At 43.6% G+C, this 23,722-nt stretch overlaps 1 protein-coding gene across 1 annotated transcript; it reads right to left on the minus strand.

The window, feature by feature from the left end:
• Nucleotides 1-9,948: 9,948 nt before the first annotated feature.
• On the minus strand, nucleotides 9,949-15,520 carry LOC136501983 (UPF0481 protein At3g47200-like). The gene is made up of 3 exons (XM_066497482.1): nucleotides 15,133-15,520; nucleotides 11,978-12,908; nucleotides 9,949-10,291 (listed from the first exon to the last, which is right to left on the minus strand). Exons 1-3 carry the CDS (start codon nucleotides 15,501-15,503, stop codon nucleotides 10,052-10,054), a joined length of 1,542 nt encoding a protein of 513 aa, XP_066353579.1. The 5' UTR covers nucleotides 15,504-15,520; the 3' UTR covers nucleotides 9,949-10,051.
• Between the last annotated feature and the right edge of the window lie 8,202 nt (nucleotides 15,521-23,722).

Here is a 23,722-nt window from a genome sequence, read left to right on the forward strand (position 1 = left end):
CTTATCGGCAACATCCAAATCAGAACAAGTTTAAGATGTCATGGCCTATTAGTCGATTCCGACGCCAGTCCCATTTAGCCGATTCTTCAAATGACACGGCTGTTACGGCAAATCCTAGAAATTTCGAATTCTCGTGTACCATTCCAAAATTTGGTGTAAACAATAGCCAAATCACAACCACTTTAATCTCAAGATTTAGCTATCAATCCTGAACCACCAATACCCCAAAACCCAAATCCTCCAAAGGAAGAAGAAATTCAACCTTTGGAAATCCCTTTTAGAATCAAGGATGACCTTTTCTTTCATGCTGATTTTGGGAGCACCTTGAACACTCATCCCTAAAAGAGACCATCAAGGGAACATAAGTCAAATCTTTTAAAGAAGGGATCTCTTCGAAAGCCTCCCAAATCAACATCGTCTCACACCTTGAATTCCCATATAGGACATTGGGAAAAGTCCAAGGATGGAATGTCAAGTTATCCCATAGATGGAGAACCAAATTATTTAGAACTCAGTCCTATCCCTTCCCCTTCTATGCTCACAACCAACATATGCTTTGAACCCATCTCAAAACCCATCCTTGACCATGATAATCACTCTCATGTTCTTCTCCATGAGTCTTATAATGACCCTATCATTGATTCTGGTAATCCACTTAGACATCCAAGGCATAGGAGTCATGAAGGCCACAAATCTAACCAAGAAGAGCAACAACAATGGCTAGAGCATATCAAGAATTTATGTGTTGTTGAAAGTAAAGAACAGTTGGACGATGTCGAAGCTTCAAGGGTAGAATCCAAACATGTTCTTGATTTGAAGGATGAGCTTAAGTCAATCTCTCTAATAACCATAACCCATCTGAGTCTGGAGGAGAACTCGGATTGCCATAAGGAAGAAAGTGCTCAACTTCTCATCAAGCTCAAACCAAGAGTCCCCAATCCAAGCGATTGGACAAAATTTTCAATGAATGTCATAGGCATGGAATGATGGAGACAATGTTTTTGCCTATGGACATTCATGAGACATCGACCCTGGAGCTTGAAACAGAAGATTTTGTCAATAAACATGAAAGTTATTTCTTCAACATCCTATCGAATCCATGCTTACATGAAAAATCTCCTGAATTGATTTGTCTACCTAACATCACCACACATGAGATCTTCAACACCTTTATGCTTCATGTCCATAAAAACTTTGAAAGAGTGGATGTAGATGCTTTTATTTATCATAAATATTGCAAGTCTCATAGTATTTTGGCATGAATCTTGAGACATGTTTACAAAGGTTGGTGTTGGAAGGGAAACCACTTCACTAACATAAGCTGCAATTCAAAGGTTTCCCAAGGATGAGCTTTTGAACTAAAACAAGCACTTTCGAGAGATAACCCGAGCTTCCACCTTTTGTTCTAATATATTTGTTTTTATAAAAAAAACTTTATGGAATGAATTAGAGATATAATTGTGAAATTATTCCTTCAGGTATTTTTGCCACTAACCATTCTAGGTTTGCGCAAAAAGAATGAAGACACAAGGTGCATCCAACCAATCATCATGCAACATTAATTTACATTCACGAGAGAGTTCTATCATCCAAACTTAATTTTGTGTACTGTAAAATTCAAGTGTGGGGGATGGACTTCTCTAAAAAACATCTCATGCCATGTTGCTAATTTGTTTTGATTATCTTTACCTTGATGCCATGCTCAACTTGTTAAGTCATAAAAATGGAAAAAACAAAATACTCCTTTGGTTCACCACACATGTTCTTGTTTCTACTTGAATGGATCTCTTTATTCTCTTATATTTTCTTTTCTACACTAAGTATGCTCTGGAGTATTATTTGAATCTAACTATTGAATCAAAACATACTTGTATAGAATTTGGTTGTACATATAGACTAACCCCTGTAGGAAAACTTCCAATTTTGGTGGGTAAGTCATGAGATCATTTGTGGAGGCAAATTAAGGTTTGAGGTATTCTTCAAAGTAATTTTATTCATTTTTGCCTTAACCTTGTTTAAACTTTGAAGTTTTGGTGAATAATAAAGGCACATTATTTAAAACATAGGATGAATGTTCTATGCTAATTAAATTGCTAAAACCAACTTTTCTGTAGCATAGAAGATGACCCTTAGCTCTATGACAACAATACCTTTGCTTCAAATTACATGTGCACCCCTTCGGGTATATATTGTCCACTAATCCTTTGTGCAGAGCTGAAACAATGAGCAGAGCAAAAGGTCTAAACACAATGCCATGATCCACAAAAGAAAAAGCAAGAAGATGGCATGAAAAAAATGAGAAAGGAGTGCAATCTAGGAGACAAGATGCTCATGAACAACTCAAAGATGTGAGGTTAGCCAAACAAGGAAAGATCAAGCAAATGGGAAGAACTATCACAATAACAAAGGTAACATCTCAAGGTAAATGGTCTACATTTAAAAAGCTTTTCCTTGAATTGGCATATACATAAATAAAGATTTAAACATGATTGAGTTACAACTTTACATGTTATAACTTAGTTAACTCAACATATCCTCTTCCTTTTTGTTGTTCATAACCTTTCACATCCTTCTTCTTATCTCCTAAATCTGAACCAAATGAACTAAAATATTGCACATCTTATCTCTGGAAAATAATGGTCCTGATCATGTAAAACTTGATACATTATAAAATGTAAAGTAGGGCAGCCCCTCCATAGGTTAAGCCACTCAAATCTTTTAGGTCAAATGTATTCAAATGCTACATCCTTCTGATCTTATCATCCATGTTATAAACATAAATAAGGCATATAACATCTTATCCTGTTCAATGTGCCTAAGGCTAGAGAAAAATTAATAAAGTTTTGGTTCTGTTGGTGTTTTTCCACCAATAGAGCCCATGCACTTGATCTCTACCTTGTTTTTATGACCAGGACACATTTTGAGCAAAGTGTGGGGAGGTCGGTCAACCTCCCAATTTCCACAAGTGAAAATTCTGGACATACAAGCAAGATGCACACTGAACAAGATACTGTCACGAAAAAATTGAGCCTGTTTGGCCACCATAGGCAGGTCGGCCAACCTCCCAAGTATGGCCATTCGAGCCAAATTTTGGTGTAAACGTGAAGGACAACAGAGAGAACAACATACCAGGAAAATATCTTTGGAAAGAAGAAACACCTGGGAGGGCCTGGAACCTCCAGGTTAGGTCAGTCGACCCCACCTGGTGCTTTGGGCCCACCTGCTAGCCTCAACTGCTGATGCTTCACTTCAAAATGCTATCAAAAGCCAACTTGGGGGAGATGCACCTCCGTTATCCAGGTAAGTATTCTTTTACCTTATTTTATCTTTCTAAGTAATTCTAGCAATAAAATAAATACTGAAATAAAATAAAATAAAATCATGTGTATGATAGTTTGCTTTAAATAATAATTAGAATTACTCATAAATAAAATGGAGTTGTCTTCTCTTATTCTTTTGTTGGACATGATAAATAGTTGCTCTGTTGTAATTCCTTTCAAGTACCTAGTTTTCAGTTTAAGATTCTCCTGAGTTTTAGATAAAATTGATTTGATATAAGGACTTACTCTAAACTTAAAACTCATGGGTAGCATGTGCTTGATCTAAAGTCTAGGTAGTTGATGGATATGATATGAGAAGGTCTGAGCTACTGTTTATCTTATTCCAATGTGAGACTAAGTTCCAGAGTTTGTCTTTTGAAAATTATAAAAATTATCATGATGAGTTCCTGTATGACAAGTGAGCTTAAATTCCTACCACAGCTGTATATATTTAGATTAGGAAAACCTTCTACAAATATGTTGCTTGTCTTTGCATTAAGTTTTATCAAGCTTATGTGATCCTTATGAGGAACTTATCATGCTTTAAAAATTAAGATCACGTACATACTACCTAAATATGCACTACTCTACACAGGAGTAGGCGCAAAAATATGCCTTCCATTTAGATCCATCCAAAAATGCTTCACTCCTACACTAGGAGGAAGCAAAAAAACATGCCTATTAGGATTTCATCAAAATAAAATGCTCCAAGTTCTTGATAGTATCTCTCTCAAAGTTTGGTGTTGTAAAAAAGACATGGGGCTATGCAAAAGTATATAAAAATGGACAAAAAGAGGTCCAAGTAAAAAAGAAATGAAAAGAAAAAAAAGAAAGATGACAATAAAGATAGCCCATGTTCTCACAAAAATATTTTAAGTTTCAATAAGAGAGAGATATGTTTCGAGGAGCATAGTAGAATTAGGTTAGCCACCACGTATATATCAACCATATATCCACACACATGCATTTCTTGATTTGATTGTATGACATTTTCCTCTTTGGATCCGAGGTTTGATTTTACAATATATGCAGACCAAGTATGTACGTGCTTTCTCCCTACCTATAAACTCCACAAAAGCCTTAGTTGTAGGAAAAAAGAAGGAAACAACAAGTTACGCCTTGGTGAGGATCCAAAAATACCACATATAAGAGAGACTTGAGAAGTGAGGATCCAAAAATACCATATAATAGTGCGATCTGAGAGTGTCATACAATAGAATCTCTGAGTTTTATTTTGAAAATTTATAAAACCTATGGAATAAGGTTGAGCAAAAGACTTGAGACATAGTTCTTGACTTGATCGTTCTGTCTTTCAATTACTCAAGACCTAAGTGAAGGCTAAGAAGCCCCATTGAAGTTAAAGGTAATATGGGTGAGTTTGAAAGTTAGATCAGTTTATTTCAATCCGGAGGAGATTTTTTTATTAAATGCTTGTGTACCTTTGAGGAGTGAAAACATTATAGCAACTCCTAATCCAATGCTTAAGTTTAGTTTTGCTAAGGGATTAGCAAAGGTTAAGCTTGGGGGAGCTTCTTGACAGTCATTAATGTCAACTATAAACCATTAATATAAGATCAATTAACATAAAAAGTAATCACAAAGCAACAACTTATGTTATGATTTCACTTGGTTCCACTTGTACTTGGAGGATTATGCTTGCAGGATAAATACAGTGAAAATTATGCAAAAGGAGGCCATCTAGAGGATCAACGGATTCCGATTCACTTTACAGAATCAACGGGGCCACTGTTATACACTTCAAGTAAGCAAACCGATGTCAACAAGTGATCCAACTTGTGAAACCCCACTCTAGATGGAGTATAAGACCAACCTGTTAGAGGGGTGGCCCACCTGCCATAGAGGGGTTCGGTCGACCCCACCCCTAGGTCAGACGACCTATGACAGGTGGCCCCACTTCTCTACTGCCTCATGTATGACTCCAAGATCTCCACCCTTGATTTTGAGGCAGTTTTGAGTCGGTTTATCCGACGGTGGACGAGAAAAGTGCCACGAATTTCGTTGACGTGGCGCTGGCTTGGCCCCTACTCCATCTCCTCCTATAAAAGGACCCCAGAGGCTCCTCAGAAAGGCATCACAATTGAAGAGAAGAATACTCCTTTGTAGTAGGCTCTGTTCTTGTATACATAGAAAATAGTGAGATAGAGACTGAGGGAGAAATTAGGAGAAAGTGCTGACATGTCGATGCTCTCTCTTCAGCTTGTACCTTAGCGGATTTAAGCTCTTCTCGGGTTTACATCTTTGACATCTCTGGTAATTGATTTCTAATCCTCAATTAGTTTTGTGCTCTTTTGTTTATCAGGATCATGACTCATTTAAGTGCTTTAATCCTTGTTAAGCTCTTGGGTTAAAGTGGTAATCGTTAGTGTAAGCATGGCACTTAGACTTCTGATTATTCGTGGATGCACCCTACATTCCAAAAGTGGTAGATTGTCTGGAGTTACAGTCTCATAGACCTCTGTATTCCACTTCCCATCTGTAGGCCTAGCAGGACCTGTGTTGCGATGGTAGAATTATACCCTGTTATGATTCTTCCTTAGTAATGTCCCCAGGTAGACACTAGAATACAACGCTATCCTAAGTTAGAAGTTAAAACCTTAGAAGTTCTCTATATGCTCCTGTTTATCCTTAACCTTATTGCTATCCCTGGTTAAGTTAGTTTGAAGTTAATCACACATGTTTCTCTGTGGATACGATACTCATAATACTCATTCAAAAAGCTACATCGATATATGTGCACTTGTGGATTTTTCTACGTGCCACCACAGGTATCAACAGCTGGGAGCTAAAAAATTTGCTTCTCTTGATTCTATGAAGTGATTCTCCATCATGATTTTGAGAGCTTATGCTAAAAAATCAAAGAGAATCAGTATCAGCCACAGAAACCCCTCTCTTAGAGAATCAACTTCCATAGAGAATCAGAATCAGATGGAGCTTTACCAAACTGGCCCAAAGTCTCCTACCCACTTCTTGTCCGGTCCCTTAGATGTGTTTAAAATCCAATTTATTGCTTCTAACACTACACTAGAACACACAATTACTACTGGACCATCACTGCCGATTGTGTTGGATCTAGAAAATTGTTAGGATGGTAGTCACCTAGCAGTTATGTAACCTATCACTGCCAGCTCAAACCACCACCCGACAGTGATATATCACTGCCCGATCAAGCTATAAACCTGCAGTGATAGAGTAAAGCCACTACTCGATAGTGACATTTTCATATCACTGCTGGTTTTGTTACTGACCCATCAGTATTCCTTTTGGCCATTGGATCTACCTAACTCTCAATTCATTGATTCTCCATTATTAATCCTGCTTACCACTGTTACTTCCGGTTATAAAACATGTGCTCGGATGCCTCCACAGACAAAGGAGAGGCTAGCTTAGCTAGTCCCCCTACCTGTGTGTCAGTCACTTATGTATAGCCTCAACATTTGTGTTCTCTATGGGAAAAAGGTCTCCACATACACTTTTCATTTTGTAGTCAAGATGATGCATGAGAGGTACTAGAAGAATGTGAAGATAGAGCCACACCAAAGCCAGGGCGACCTAGCAACAATATAATGCTACTCGGTGCCCCAATAGGTTGTTGGCCTGCGTTCAGCCAGCGGTGGCCAATTGCTCATCATGGCTTCAACAGTTGTTGGTCTGTGTTGAGCCATCAATGATCACATGCTCATCACGGGCTACAAACCCTTATACACCTTGGTTGGCTCTATCCATGCCCTCTCGCATGCTCTTGCACCTCTGAGACCCCACTCTTGTGCTAGAAGAATGTTCGTGAGGTGGTTATATTATAATGTGTTTGTAGACTTCGATTGTAACATTGACTGAGTTTGTAGAAGGTTGTATGTTTGTAGTCTTTGTACTATGTTTATAGACTTCAAATGATTCATTATTTTCTATAGTTTAAATTAATTTTTGCATGCCTAGCGTCACTGCAGGTTTAGAAATTGGATCGGCAAAATATAGACAATCAAGATATAAACTTTGATGTGACACAATATAGACATTATGAATTAGAATTGCAGGCAAAATCTATAACTGAACATTTTTATAGTCTAGATATAATGTAGACAGTCCCAATTAGCACTAAACAAACTAGAACTAGAACACTTCAATAGAACAAGGATTTCTACTCCAATTCTAACTAAAGAGACAAATTCTTCATGAGTTCTTCATCCATGGGCTTCTTCTATTTCACCTCTCCAAGCATAGGTGCACTCTCAGCCTATCAGCCAAAGTTTTTAGCATCTCAACATATTCTTGCTATTAGTACCAGCATGAACATCCACTACCATCGCACTAAAAGAACACCAAAACATGAACTTGGAATCAAAATCATCACAAAGAAATGGCCATAAATCATAGAAAACAAGACCAACAAGACCTAATCTTGTGATCCGGACACTTGTGCAAGATGCAGCAATAGTTGGGATCTTCCTTCTTCACCCTAAACTCTGACACAGTGTGCTGCTTACATTTATTGCATGTAATGAGACGGAGCTCCAGTCTGAGTCGTAAACTCCATGTGAGGCTGAGGACCAGGACTAGCATGCCATCTATAAGGCAAGGACTGGCTGCAACTGTAGGGGACCGTGACGCCTAAGAGGGGGGGGTGAATTAGGCAACTTAAAATTCTAACTCTAAACTATGGCCTTTTTTCTAATCCTAGCAAAACCTATGCAATAGATAAACTATCTAAATGTGCAACTATGGTTTTGCTAGTGTGTTGCTATCTCTACCGCAAAAAGGAGTAATACAATCAATGTAAATGTGGAAGCTAAAGAGCAAGGTAGAGATATGCAAACTCCCATCGACGACTCCGGTATTTTTACCGAGGTATCGAGAAGCACGCAAGCTTCTCCCTAGTCCTCGTTGGAGCCCCTCGCAAGAAATCCCTCGCAAGGGCCAAGCTCTCGATCGGGTAACTCCGTGGATAGCCTCAGGCCGTCCCCACGCGCAAGTGGGCCTTCGACGTGCCTTCCGGCAAGGCTCTCCAGGATGCTCCCCGCCGTCTTCACTATCAAGCTTCCGGCCGAAACACCATGGGCCTTGTTCCCTTTAGTACACGGTGGCGGCCACACGACAAACGCAGTTGGTGTGATCTTGCAAGACTATAAGCCCCTCCGATGTACAACAATGGTACGCGCAAGCACCGAGTGGTAAGAGGTATGCAAACCTCATTAAACACTAGGCCTAAACCTAAAGCAAGCGCATAAGCGGTGGTCTAATCAACCTAAGCACTTTGCAAAGCACCTACGCTAATCACCTAATGAATCACTAAGTACTATGCAAGTGGAGATCACTAAAATGGTGTATCAACACCCTTGATATGTTTCCTCAGTTCCACACTTCTAATTTGGCCGGTTGGGGGTTGTATTTATAAGCCCCACTAAGAAAGTAGCCGTTGGGGACGAAATCTCGCTTTTCTTCTACTGACCAGACGCTCAGGTCGTCCTGATCGGACGCATCCGGTCGTCCCGACCGTTGGAGCCACGATCCACTGATCGGACGCTGCCAGTGTCTGGCCATATGCCACCGGACGCGTCTAGTCGCAATTTCGTCGCTCTGGAACCTCTCTGTACTCGACCGGACTCTGTTGTCCTGCGTCCGGTCGATTTGCTTGTTCAGCGTTCGGTCGCTGCTACTGTTGCCGAGCCCCCTGGTCAGAGCATCCGGTCGCTTTTCGCCAGCGTCCAGTCACCTCTGTGAGCTCGTTTCTTCGCGATCTTACGTCCAGCTTGGTTCCTATCTTCGTGCTTGAACTTTGCTTGATATCTTGGGTCTTCTCTTGTGCTTATAAGGTCTTGCTTATGGTGTTGATCATCGGATCATCACGTCGCCTTCGTCCAAGTCACGTCTTGCACCCTATTAAACTACAAAACAATCACTTGCAAATTCATTAGTCTAATTTGGTTGTGTTGGTCATCAAACACCAAAATCCAAAGTAAATGGGCCTAGGGTCCATTTTCCTTACAGCAACAATGGTGACAAGGACAAGAGATTGGTGATGAATGGGCCAGGAACTGGTTAAACCAAGAACACATCCAGCAAAATAAAGGCTTGGACCCGATATTATTACCGGTTCAAAACATCACCAGATAGTGATCCTAGAGCATCACTGCCGGGTGAATCATTGACCCAATAGTGATATTAGAACATCACTGATGGGTGAAGTTTTAAACTGGCAGTGATAGTGGAGCAACGCTGCCGGGTGAAGCTTTGACCGAGCAATGAAAGACATTTATCGAATTGTCTTTTCAATCAAAGAGACATTGCATCACAATTACACGATTTGGGAAATGACTCTAGCACAATTACATAGACACAATATAGAATATCTCTTCATGACTAAAATAGTGTATGTACGCAAGGAAAGCTAATGTAGGAGCCCTCCAGTGCCACCACCTGGGATCGAAACCTGGTCACCGGCTTGAGGGCTGGCTTATGTTGTAGTAGAATCTCCATATGCATATGTTTCTTTGTAATACTTAAGATGTCACATTATCTTGTATTACTACAAGATAGGAGTACTATTTATCACGTCTTTATAGTATATTAATACAAAACAGGCACTACTTGGTACAGCTATAATAACATATAGTTTTGTGTTTCTATGAAATTTCTTTGTAACACATTGATGAATGTTGAATGTGTTGCACACGTGTGTTGTAATATGTATGTTTTGTTGTAATACTGGGCGTGGATCAGTGCCCGGTTGGTGGTCGGATGGCCATGAGAGCCTGCATGACTGTGGACAACGCAACCATGGCAGAAATGATGAGTAGAAGTATTTTGACTGGGCTGTTGATGTAGTTCTTCACCTCTGCCAAATCACGGTACACATGCAACACTCTGCATCTCCTCAGATCTGTCAGCACATTGTCAATGGGGGTCGATCCGCTGCGCCGGTTCCACACACACAAGTTCTTGAAGTAATTGATGACCTGCCATAAACATATCGAAAAGTAAAATTTAGTTACCTAACACTTCCTATATTTATCCAAAGTTTAAGTACTTCCTGCTTCGTCCAAAAGTGCACTTTTTGTGAAATATGGAGTATTCAAAATTTGTCCCATAGATAATACTAAAATCTAGACAGGGCCTATAATTAAAGCCATCTAAACCGTGCATGCGGTTGGCCAATTGATGAGCTTCTTTTGTTTTGTAATGCACACGCAATTAATTGCCTTGGTTAACCAAGTGTCAGAGCGCATAGGAAAGAGTGCCACTAATATGAGGCACTCCCAACGCAGACTTTTTTTATTTTGCAAATTACACAAGTACAGACGCATACGCTCAACACGCACGCACATTCACCGCCTATAAACACACGTACGTAAACCCTACCCCTATGAACACCTATGAAAGACTGTGCCGGCACATCTCGAGATTGACAAAGTCACCAGAGACGCCTCGCTATCGACGGAAACGTCGCCTACCACTGAAAGCATAACGCCGTTCAATCCTAAAATAAATCTAAAAAAATGCGAATATCCGTACCAAGTCAAGGACTTGAACTCGAGTGGGAACCTAATCAACTGAGCTATTCTCAGTACGCTCCCAACGCAGACTCTACAGTAGCTTCTATGTCCATTTATTATTCCTCTATTTATTGAACTTTGCTGATGTGGCAGTATATTTATTGAGGAGAGAAAGACCAAAAACTAAGAAACCGAGTCTAAACAAGAAACAGAGTCTACTCTTCTATCGATGCGGAAGAAACCTGCAACTACGGCGTTGGGTAAGTACTGCGTGGTTTCTATCGAGCTTTTCAGATCCGGTGCGCCCTCCCCTTCACTCCCCATCGCCACCATGGCCCTCCCCTTCGCTCCCCATCGCTGCCATGGAGCCCTGACCGTGGCCTCAACGCCTGCCTCCACGCGCACGGCCATCTCTTCCCCCGCACCGACGGCGGCCCCTCCCTCTCGCCGATGCCCTCGGCCACGGCCCCCTCCCTCTCGTCGATGCCCCCGGCGGCGGCATGGCCCGGCTCACGCGGAAGGTGCCCCTCGACAGCGGCACAACCAGTTGACCTGTGCCCTTGTCCGCCCGCGCACCACCTCTCGCGCCCCACCGGAGCTCTCCGTGTTCGCCCGCCGAGGTCACGCTTCGCTCCTGCACACGGCTTCATGCTGTAAAGAAGCCGTAGAGGATCCGGGTACAGGAGAGAGATTGATTGGTTGATTTTTATCTGTACTCTAATGAAAAAAGTTCACATTGGGAAAAATAGTTTCTTAGTACAATGTCCTATACTATGGAAACTATGAGTAGTTTCTTGCATCGTGAGTAGCTGAGTAATTTGTTCATTAGAGTTTCATTGTCGTTTCTTGAATAATAATATATCAGCAAAAATGGTGACATAACAAGGAAATTATGGGGGGAGACTAGAGATGAGTTTCATCCAGATGCATGAAACCCGCGCATCTCATTTCCAACGCATTGGAAATCAAGTGAAACTCCACTGAGAGCATTTCATTTCATCCCACGAGTTAAAAACCAAGTGAAACTCGACTGGAAGTATATTTCATAACACCGGTTGTAGGATGTTATGAAATATACTCCCAGTGGAGTTTCATTGCATTGCATTATAGACGAGCGAGGTAAACAGTGAAATGAAATTGCAGGCTGACCTTTTTATCGCTTCCAAAGTTGTTGTGCAGTATGCGGAGATCCTGCAGCAGGGTGATGTCCTCCCGCGTGCTGACGAGGTTGTACATGAGGAAGGCGTACGTGGTGCAGTAGTCGCCGCCGTCGTCGGCGCCCACCTGCTGCTCGAACGCGATGAGGTTCTGCAGCAGCGGCGCCGTGGTCTGCTCCACGTACAGCGGCGGGATCTCGAGCCTCACGCGGTCCTCCATGAAGCGCACGTCGAGCAGCGCCCCGCCGTGGTGAGGCCCAGGCCCCGTCGTCGTCGTCGTCGTCCTCGTGATCCAGATGCCCATGGCCTTCAGCTCCGCCGCCGACGGGACGTTCTCCATGCTGTGGCCGTCGAATTTAGTGTCGCCCGGGCCGGGCTCATAGCCGAGCATGCACAGGCACCGCAGCAGCCTCATCATCCGGATCGGCAGGGCAGAGACAAAGCCCCGCAGGTCTCTCTCCGGGGGCCGCGCGGCGTCGAGCGCGGCGTCGAGCTGGGCACAGTGTGCCACGTGGAGCAGGTGCAGCAGGTGGTCGACCGGCACCTCGGGGTCCACGCCCAGCACGTCCGTTGGCCTCTTCCGAGGGGGCAAGGACAAGGACCCTCTGAGCATGTACCAGAGCGCCATGTCCAGCAGCCTGCGCCTCTTCTTCTCGTCAGCGCTGCGCGGCAGGAGGACCCGTGGCGCCAGGTGGTCGAACAGCGCCAGCAGCACAGCGAAGGGGATCTGGTTCTCGAGCAAGGTGAGGTCGCTGCGCAGCTGCGCCGGTACCCACCTCGACTGGTGCAGCTCCTTTTCGTTGATGTCGAGCGCATAGTTGCACAGGTGCTTGAGGATGAAGCACCCGTCCAGGAACATCATCTTCACCCACGCTTCTTTCGTCATTTCGGCGGCCTCTATTGGACTAAGATCGGCATAGAACCTAAGCAAGGATATTACGTGCGCAACAGGTAAATAGCAAAAGTCAATATCGTAAGAACAAGTACGGTGGTAAAATCTAAAATATTTGGTGTGGGGCTATTGGATTTCAATCACGAAAACAAAGTTAATTCTCAAGACCGCGTAATAAAACTATTCTTTGGGAATGTAACTACACTTAGGGCACATTTGGCTCCTTTCATTTTAGAGGAATTGGAATTAACTTTATGAAGTACGTTATTTGGTTTGAAATTTGACATTCCAACAACTTTTCAAAATTTAAATATAAGCATGTCTTAAATTCGTGGGGTAAGGGATATAAAAATTGACGCCTATCCTTAATGGACGACACGTTGTGTCCAAATATATCAATTCCATGTATAAATATGGCCCTACAAACCATTGCTTTATCAAGATCTGTAGATCAGCCGAGTGATTAATTTATGGTACACGTGTTTCTACGTTGTGTCATCGATCAAGGATAGGGTCCGTGTGGGAGAATTGGACCCAGGTCCATGCAATTTAATTCCTAATTTACTAGTTTCTACGCGTGTTGGAGGCAACACCGAAATCGTTTCTTTTCTTCTGTCGTCTTATTAATTCACTTGCCACATCATATTATTACCGACGTGGCATAGTCATTTAATGCTATGGAAACCATCTCTAGTTTTAGACTGTGCTTTCATCATTTGGAGACTGATTCAGTTCGAAAGCAGGTTTACAATTTTGTATGTAACCATGAGAATTTATTCAATGCGTTTGAGGGGTGCTTATTTCAATCGCATATGCTATTAGTTACTGAGCAACTAGTAAAACTTAGGTGGTGTGGATCCAAACACCTAACAATATATGTAGATAAGTTTTAATGAACAATTAACCCATTAGCTTCACAAACCTAGCCAAAAGCAATTAATAGTTGGTTAGCCAGCTGCGGCACAAATGTCACCAAAGTATTAGCACATTAACCGTCTTGTGCAAACATCCTCTAGCAAAGTTTTAGCTAATATAGCTAAAAATTAGAACACAAAGCAAAGCCTAATTACACTTGTACAAAAATGATTTTTACAGTTGCCTCTCTTCTCTAACGGAGGCAATTTTCTTAGTCTCTAACCTTCGCGGGAGGCACTGTAGCTTCATGACCGTTGCTGGAAATCAATATTTAAGAGCGGTTCCATTAAGAAAACCATCCCTAGAAACGTTTCCATTTATAGGGGCGGTTCTGTTGAGAAAACTGCCTCTAAAAATACGATTTTTAAGGATGGTTGCTTATGTCAACCATCTCTGAAAATGAGTGATTTCTAGAGGTGGTTTTGTTAAGTCCACCGTCCCTAAAAATCGATTTTCAAGGGCGGTTGATTAAGTCAATCCTTAAAAATAGCTGCAACACAAATAAATTCATATCTTTTTTAAATAGAGTCAGACGAAGACAAAATTTATACCAAAATTGTAGAGCTCGACGAGATCTAAAACTTTGTAGTTGATAAAATTGTTGTTTGAGATCATTTAGGGTTCCAAATATATAAATTAAGTCTTAGATTTTGAATTTCAAATTTTTGAATTTTTCAATTGACCTTGGATGGAGAAATGTCCTATATCAAAGTTATAGTGCTCGACGAGATCTAAAACTTTCTAGTTGAAAGTTTTCTTATTTAAGATTATTTATGAGTCAAAATATTGATTACAAGATTCGTACATATTAGTACAAATAGATAGCACTGTATAACAACTCAGAAGTGACTGTGAGGTGCGATGGTAGGGGACGAATCCCGCGAGGCAAGAGATTGTGGGTTTGAATCCTGGTCTTTGCACTTGTTCAAAACAAGTGAAAAATAAATTCTATGAGCTGTCATGGATTCTCGGCCCTTCGGGCTACATTAAAAAAAATTCTTATTTTTATTAGACTCTAAATAGTTTTTAAAAAATTTTGAAAATTATTTTTAGGGACTGAAAATCAATTTTTAAGGACGATTGTCTTAACAGAACCGTTTCTGAAAATCGATTTTTAGAGACAGTCTTAAAACCGCCTCTGAAAATCACTTATTTTTTACAATCGGTGGCATTGTAGCAATTTTTCAAACTGCCTCTAAAAACTGATTTTAGCCGCCTCTAAATTTTTTTTAAGCTACGTATATATACTCCCTCTATTCAGAAATCAAGCCGGAGAGTAGACAATATATAGATGGTAGATGGACATACTACAACTAGATGGAGTACATTATACTACTTACTCGCGAATGTCAGTGCTCATTTCTCTGAGCCTCTGCTCGCAGATTTGCCGGAGCTGGTGGCGCCTGGCCTCGTCACGGGGCTCGGCATCCTGCAGGAGTTCGGTGGCGTACCGCCCCTTGAGCTCCTCGTGGTGGAGGCCGACATGATTGTAGTAGTGGTACGGCCCGAAGCACATGAACTTGGGCGCGTACGCGTCCTTGTTGGCGTCGCGCACCCATTGGGGAACTCGCCGGAGCCGGTAGGGGCCCTCCGTCACCGTGATGGTCTTGACAGGCGGGGCGGTGTCGCCTATGTGCAGCCTCACCTCACAGCTAGCGGCGCTCGTGGCCGCCGCCGGCTGCTCCTCCTCCGCTATGGCTGCTGCTTCCATCGATGGATGAGGATGCATTTATGCATGGCGCGGACCGTCGCGTCATGGAGCCGGCCGGCTCAATTTATAGACACACCGATCGATCGAGCTGACTAGCTTACTGGCCTGCTGGCTTCCATGGATGGGATGGATATGGTGTGGTGTGGATCGCCGTCGTCTACCTCAAGGAAACAGAACAGGAGGCGTACGTCCGTTAGTTTCGGCCGAGCATAGCGTGTTGCCGGCGGCGATCCCGTACGTCGAGAACGAATAAAGCGCGGCTTCATTTCTGCTTGGCGTAATGCTGGTGCGATGAGTAGGGAATAAAGAGACAAGAGAATGCTTTAATTTGTTTTCCTCTTCATCATCATCGATCGATCTGAGTGCCTTTCTATTTTTGTTTTCTGCTGCTCTGCCGGCCGGTCCAAGTAAAGGCCAGATTCTTAGCTTGTTAGAAGTAAACCCCTTTAGGATCCTTTAGCCTGACAAACATGAATGAATACCTAGACTATTCTGGCTTAACAAAAATGACTTGGAACCATATAGCCTTTAATGCGTGCCGGGACCGAGAAATCGGCACGATGGCACAACACGGCGAGGAACGGATAAGACATAGTATCTAATAGTACTAGTGTTGTGCTAGCGTCGTGCCACCGTTTGGCCATCTATAACCTTTGATGCAGTACAGGCATGCTATATATATAAAATATATAGTGGGTGTCCGTGTAGACTCACGATATGGGCTACTTAACCGGACGTTGACCTACCATGTTCGCGACAGTAGGGCATCCATTCTTTATGACTGACATGTGAGTCCCGGAGAATCCATCGGACCTGCGTAAAAGTCACGGTGACATCAATGTAATTTCAGAGAAGCGTGCGGATGTTTCGCGCAGCACGAAACCTGCAAGCATAACAGCTCATATAAAACGGGATCAGATTAAGCCTCCCTTCGATGTGGGCCGCACTAACATTTGGCCGAGGCGAAATGTTGGACAAGGCTGCGTCTGCTGTTCTCGCCACCGTAGCGCGACTGCTGGGTGCCAACACCTCTCACATTATTGGCGGAGCTATATACGACATGTAGGCCATGACCCACCTGCCAATTGAAATTTCCTTCAATCAGCCACTAATTGATGCTTAGAATTAATAAAATATGCATATTAAACAATATATTAGCACCGATGGCCTCCTTTTTCTTTTCCTTGGAGCTCCGCCGATGGCCTCTCAGCTAAGCCTGCTAATGGGTCCAGTAATAATTAGAGTTTTCGGGTTGGATTGTGCCATGGAACTGTTTGGATGAGTGGTAATGGGTTTAGTGGTTAAACAGGTTGGAATGGGTTGGGTTTGCTAGCAAATCGGGTTGGGATGGGTCAAATTTTCCCCAATCTTCCCATCACATCCAGTCGCACGACGGCCGGACCTCACCGAGTCTGGGCCCGCAGGGAGTTCGGCGGAGAGGAGCTGCTGCATGTGCATGAGGCTGCGCGGCGACATGTGCTCGTCGGCGGCCGTCCACGCCCGCATCCTGGGTTGGGTTGGGTTGGGTTGGGTTGGGTCTAAGTTAATTTGGAATGGGGTGGGGTGGAGATGAAAAATAATTAATTAGATTTTGAATGGGTTGGGATTCACCCATTAGCAGGGCTACTCTCAGCCATTTTATTTTATTAAATTAAACAATTGGGAGCACCTAATTCTTTTCCCAGGCAGGTCGACAGCTCCTTTTATTTGCTGGGTGAGAGAGCGGAGGGGTGTGCCTGCTACCTGCTAGACCCAGCCCGCAAAAAATTCGTTGCAAGCCCATGCAGACACCTGCCCTTGCTTAGCAGGTTTAAATGGGCGACAGCCTGCAAAGCCTGTTGGGCTTTAATCTGCTAAACCTGCAAGACCTACTGATAGCTGAGACCGGGCCTGAGAGATGGATGCAGTTTGCAAATACACCACCCACCCATTGGGCCCCCAAGTGCTTTTGAGCTCTCCTTGTTTGGGACGGCAACGCGGCTCCAAGACCGCATTTTGGGAATCGCGGACTCTAGTTCATTTTCTCGCCGTTCCACGCCGCGGGGCGACGGGATTATTTCACTTTTCTTGCTCAAGAAACAAATAGGGCCTAAACAACGTACGCCTGGGTAAAGCTCTTTATGGCCGTTTTTCTTTTCTTCATTTCTTATCACACTATTGATCATTATTTATGTTGCCTAAACAACCGACATAACTAAAAAAGGGGAAATCCAAGGAACAACTCATATCAAAACAATAATTCTTTTAACCGAGAATGTGCACTTTGTTTTTGCGAAACCCAGTACAAACTGCAGGCACTTACATACACGCACGCGACCTCACTCTTATGAATGCACGTTACCCTACCCCTATGAGCACCCCTGAGAGACTAAGCTGGGCCGACAGATGTCGAGATTGATGAAGTCATCACATGCGTCTTACTGTCGACGGGCACGTCGTCGCCTACTACCGAAAGAATAGTATTGTTAAATCCTAGAATAAATCCAGAAACATGCATGCACCTAGGCCAAGACAAGACTTAAACACTGGTTGGCACATTCCACACTACCACATCCCAAACTTAACATTCGCATAGGGGTGTTAAAAATATCGTTGGAAGGTCGGACATTAAAGATTTCTAACGGAAGGACGGTCGTTATATCTCGTTTTCGCAATAGATTGTCGTTCAGTCATTTTATTTTGCTTTAACATTGGACGGTTTGTTGTTATATCCTAGTTATAGTAACCAACCGTGCGTCGGCACATATGGACTGGACTTGCGCGCTCTAGGTTGTCCCAATTCCGGCCAAATTTTTTATGTGAACCCACCCATGAGAAAAAAAATTCAGCCCGCCAACATCGCGAGCTCATCTATCCTCACATGTGCTCACTAGCCCCAAATACCGCATTCCCCCACACTCCAACCACCCGCCTCCTGCACACTCCACCGGTCGCCCGTTGCACTCACCCCCACCCACTCGGACTGCCCACCGCCCTCTCCGGTCACCGCTAGCCTCCTCCGCGCGCTCCTCCCAGCCAGCGACCTCAGCCCGACCAACTACCTAAGCTCGGCCCCTCCCGAGTGGCAACCTCAAATGTGCCCAAGGATGTCGTGCCCAGGTTGACGCAATCGGTGGCCTTAGCTCACCCCTCCCTCTCCCCCTCCCCGATGGCGACTCTCAGGTCCAGCACCACCTCCCACCCCACCCCCATAGACGGCGCCCCCAAGTCGTCCCTCTAGGTTCCTCTGCACTGTTGCCACACCCATCTCTCCCTCTGTCTCCCTCCACACGGGCAGATCCAAGCAAGGCTCCCCTTGATGTGTTTGCTCATCGGAGTTCACTGATACATTTGTTTGTGGCTCAATTATTTGTCAAGTCAAACCAAGCTACCTCCATGTTCGAGGCGATGAAGTTGTTGTTCACTGATTATTCGTTTGAAGATAAAGGAGTTGAATATTGGACTTTCAACATCAAGATTCCTGATGTGTTTGCTCTATAGTCCAATCTTCGCCAAGGTGAAGAATTATGGTGATGGCTTAGATCTAGACACATATTTGGAGGCCATTTTGGACTCAAAGTTAATACTCAATGTTGCTAAATGGAGGCCCACTTATGTGGTGTTGTCCTAGGGGCATTTTGGTACATCCCTCGTGTGATTTGGGGGGTGTGGTGACCATCAGAACCACCAGCCGGCTGCTGGTCGAAAATGAAACTTTGTTCCCCAAATGAGGGGCTTGTTCGTCCACCTTGAGAGCTAGGGTCACGGAGCACTTGAGAAAGTGAGAGAAATGTACTTTCACCTCTAGATCCACTAAATAGAGAATGCCCTAGTGCAGATTTGTGAGGGGATTTGGAGTCTCTCCTCTATTTGTTGGCTTCCACCATGTATCTTCATCTTCATAGCGGATTGCTTGCTCGTTGCCGCCCGTGGTTTTTCCCGCAAGAGGTTTTCACGTAAATCCTTATGTCTACTTGTGATTCGGTATTTATCTTGCCATACTTGTTGATTGGTTCCTATCTTGCTTGCTATTGGTTCCACTTTTGTTCAAGTTCATGGTGTATGGATGAGATTGGCATATGACACATACATGAGTTATTTGATATGTTGATGATGGGGATTGATGTGTTAGTGAATTGATCTTTGCAAGTATATTCTTTATTGTGAAGTTTGGACAGCACCATGTTTAAAAAATTGATGCTATGTGGCTGTTTTCTAGTAGGCACATAAGGTATTTGGTGAAATGCTTGTGAGTAATTAGCTTGCTAATTTCGACGCTTCCGATGCCCTTTGCGCTCACACTTCGGGATGCAGGCTGTCGCTCAAAATGCAATGTAACGTGACTGAGTGGAGTAACATTTTCTTAATGTAATCCCTCTGCTCCTCTTTGTACCTCTTAAAACTTCAGGCCTGCCTGTCAGGCTCAAAGCTCTCCAGTAGCGACCTTGTCGGCATATGTGGTTTATATATCAGGTGGGGACCTTTTGTTCCCCGTCGAACCATCAGAAAAAGATAAATGTTAGTTGCAGCTAATTTTTGTGGGCAAAAGCGTCTTATTTGTAACTAACCATGAAATAGCATCGGTTTGTGTGGGGAGAGTGTGATACTTAAACCTTTTTTTTCCCCGTCGAACCATCAAAAAAAGATAAATGTTAAATTCTGGTTAGCTTCGATCTCGTCGTGATTTTGTTTCCGATTTCTACAATCCTGAAGTGATGAGCTTAAGAAGTCATAAGTAGGAATTTCATCTAGGGACCATGCATCAAGGTAAGGTGGAATCATGTGTACTGCTAGGAGTTTTGTATTGCTGCCATGATTGAGGCTATGTAGCACTAGTCAACAATATTTTAGGATTATGTCCCTTTCTTTTCCTTCACGTATGTACGCAAGCGTTAGTTGGCAGCTTTAGTTTGGGCTTGAGTCAGAACGCATTATCATCAGTATCAGCGTTGTCTATTTGAACTTTGATGACCAAAACTCTGGTATTAAAGTCGACTGATAAGTCGACTGAAATTGTTTTACTGTGAGAGAAAAATATTGTAGATTCTAGCTGATAAGCCAACTGATAAGTTCAAACGAACATGCCAAATGCACTCTCTAATGCATCACTGTCTACCAGCGCTAGCTCCGCTGCTGAGGCGGCGGCTGCTGCTGCGTGCTGCTTTCTCAATTCTCAAAGTCGATTGAGTTAATCCGTACCGGGTAATACTTTGCGCAGAGTCCTCCTTCGTTGCTAATTATATATATATATATATATATATATATATATATATATATATATATATATATATATATATATATATATATATATTATATTAATTAACGCATGCAGGTTCTGTCTCTGCTCTCTTGCTAGCTGCTTAGACTGACTCCAACAATACAACCTAAACACAACACCCATTTCTCAGATTTAGGTGATGCACAGTAAAAAAAATCCACACCCAAAATTCATCCTCTCCAACGGACGACCCAAAGCTGCTCTGGGGTCGGCTCGCCTCGCCGGCCAGGGTGAGCGGCGGCGGGGCCCAGATCCGCGCACCCCTGCCTCCTCCTCGCCGCACCGGAGCAGGGCAACGCGCGGAGGTGGTGGTGGACCGCCGCGCCGAGGTGGAGGCGGGCCGCTGCGCCGGGGCAGGGCTGCCGCCCGGAGCAGGGCAACGCGCCCGCGCTCGATCCCGTGCGGAGGAGGGAGATGGCGGAGGTGAGGAGGATGGCGTGGCCGAGGTGGAGGCGGGCCGCGCGCCGGGGCAAGCTTGCCGAGCGCGCCGGCGGGGAGGTGGGCCGCAGCGCGGGGCAGGGCGCTGCGCCACTGTGGCTCCGACGGGCCCACCACTACCGGATCTCGCCGTGGGAGGGGGGAGGGAGCCCACTGCCACCGGATCTCGCCGTTGAAGAGGGGAGGGAGCCTGCCGCCACCGGATCTCGCCATGGCCGAGGTGGAGGGAGCCCGCCGCCGCCGGATCTCGCGCTGGGAGAGGGGAGGGAGTTCGCCGCCGCCGGATCTCGCCGTGGGAGCGCTGTCGGAGGAGGGACCGCCGGATGCTTGGTCAGAGGGAGGAGGAGGGGCCGCGCCTCGCCATGGGAGGAGGAGGGACCGCCGTATGCTACTGCGGCTAGAGGGAAGGGAGCTCGCGTGCTGTTGCTGCGGCCGAGGAAAGGGACGGAGAGGAGACGCAAAACGACGGAGAGAGGACGCAAGTTTGCCTACCGTGTTGCCTCCCACGCAAAATGCATTCCATGATTGGGTAGTCCGTTGGAGGGTGTTTTCCTACCGCAAAAACACTGTGTAGTACCTATTTTGGGGATGGGTCACGGTTTGCCAACGCTGTTGGAGTCAGTCTTAGGCTGTCTTCAACAGAAAACCCATTATGGCACGCAAATATAAAATGGGTCTCCAACAGAATATCTATAGCCTTCAACAGAGTATCTATACGGAAGACCCATTTTAGATATCAGGAGAGGCATAAGTTAAATCTGAGTATCATCTCTCCTATAGACCTATTTGCAGAAAGAGTTATCTTTTTGATCATGTTGTTGGAGAAGACCAAAAATGAGTATTGAACCATTTGTCTATAGCGCTACCTAAAAAATGAATGAGTCTTGTATTTTAGGTCACAGTTATTGGAGACAGTCTTACTAACATTCATCCTCTGAATTGGTTCGTTTTTATGGCCACAGATTGCCTGCCTTAATGGAATTCGAGGGAAGCTGGAGATCGATCAGCTGAGTAATTTTGAGTCCACACTCCACACTCATCTGTGAAGAGCGGGTGCGATTTTGCTCATCTGTTTGTGGATTTTTGCGCTACGGCTCAGCAGCGATTCGACGGTTTGTTGAGAAACTCAAAGTGTCCACAGAATAAGTTATTCTATGGCCAGCTGCAGAACAGTAGTTATATATAACTACTGTTCTGCAGCTGGCCATAGAATAACTTATTCTGTGGACACTTTCAGTTACGATAATTACTATTCTAATTTACGAGATTAGAGTAACTACTTACTAAGTGATTTACTATAACATTATGGGTAAATATCACCGTGAGTTATAGTAACACGAGTATCGTAAATGCATATTCATATTATCGTAGATTGGTACAAACATTATCATAAATCAAGGTGGCCATATATATATATATATATATATATATATATATATATATATATATATATATATATATATATATATATATATATATATATATATATATATATATATATATATAGGGAGAGGCTATTCAGCAGCCGGCTATAAAATAAGTTATTCTGTAGCCACCTCTATTTACCATAATTTTATATACTAATTTACCATAATGTCAATATATATTTACGATAGTTGGGTTACTATAACACATGGGAATATTTACCATAACTTTATAGTAAACCACTTAGTAAAGAGTTACTATAATCTCATAAATTAACATAGTAATTATCGTAATTCAAAGTGGCTACAGAATAAGTTATTCTATGGCCAGCTACAGAACAGTAGTTCTATATATATATATATAACTACTGTTCTGCAGCTGACCATAGAATAACTTATTCTGTGGACACTTTGAGTTACAATAATTACTATTCTAATTTACAAGATTAGAGTAATTACTTACTAAGTGATTTACTATAACATTATGGTAAATATCACCGTGAGTTGTAGTAACACGAGTATCGTAAATACATATTCATATTATCATAGATTGGTACAAATATTATCATATATGCTTGCTGGACTTCTCCTTATCAGTTAGACTTCCCCCCTTCGTTCCGTACGTTTATTCTTCTAGAGCGATTCTTGCTTCCTCTTCCTCCTCTTCCACTAGATACACCGATGCTTCTTCTAACAGTTGCCTCGTTGCCTGCTTTCACTTTGTTGCCGCTTCCTGCAGGCACTTCATATACATTGGCTAGCACTTACAACTCTCGCTCAGCTCTGATCTACTGGTTTGCCATGGTCAACATCCCATTTCCCAGCTGATCTGACCCTGCTAGACACCTCCAAAATTGACGACAGAACCGTTTGAGGAAGCACAAGCACCGGTGAGCCCAGTAGCCCTGAATAATCACCGTACTCAGCTGCGTACGATTCTCTGAACATAAGCACAGATCCGATTCTTATGAACCAAAACCACCTTCATTTTCTGCAGGATCAAACGACAGAGCGGAGGGTTGCACACAAGACTCATCACCCTGTGCAAGCGCAAAACACATCAAGCTATATATATTGGAGTCACGAATTAGGTGGAGCTT

Source organism: Miscanthus floridulus, chromosome 13 (assembly GCF_019320115.1).
Source record: "Miscanthus floridulus cultivar M001 chromosome 13, ASM1932011v1, whole genome shotgun sequence".
Classification (NCBI taxonomy): Eukaryota; Viridiplantae; Streptophyta; class Magnoliopsida; order Poales; family Poaceae; genus Miscanthus; species Miscanthus floridulus.

Excerpts from the sequence above, each read along its gene's own strand:
- LOC136501983 (XM_066497482.1), bottom strand. The coding sequence starts at position 15,503 with ATGGAAGCAGCAGCCATAGCGGAGGAGGAGCAGCCGGCGGCGGCCACG. Across the intron at positions 12,909-15,132 it reads ATGAGCACTGACATTCGCGA|GTTCTATGCCGATCTTAGTC; the intron begins GTAAGTAGTATA and ends ATCCTTGCTTAG. Across the intron at positions 10,292-11,977 it reads ACTTTGGAAGCGATAAAAAG|GTCATCAATTACTTCAAGAA; the intron begins GTCAGCCTGCAA and ends TGTTTATGGCAG.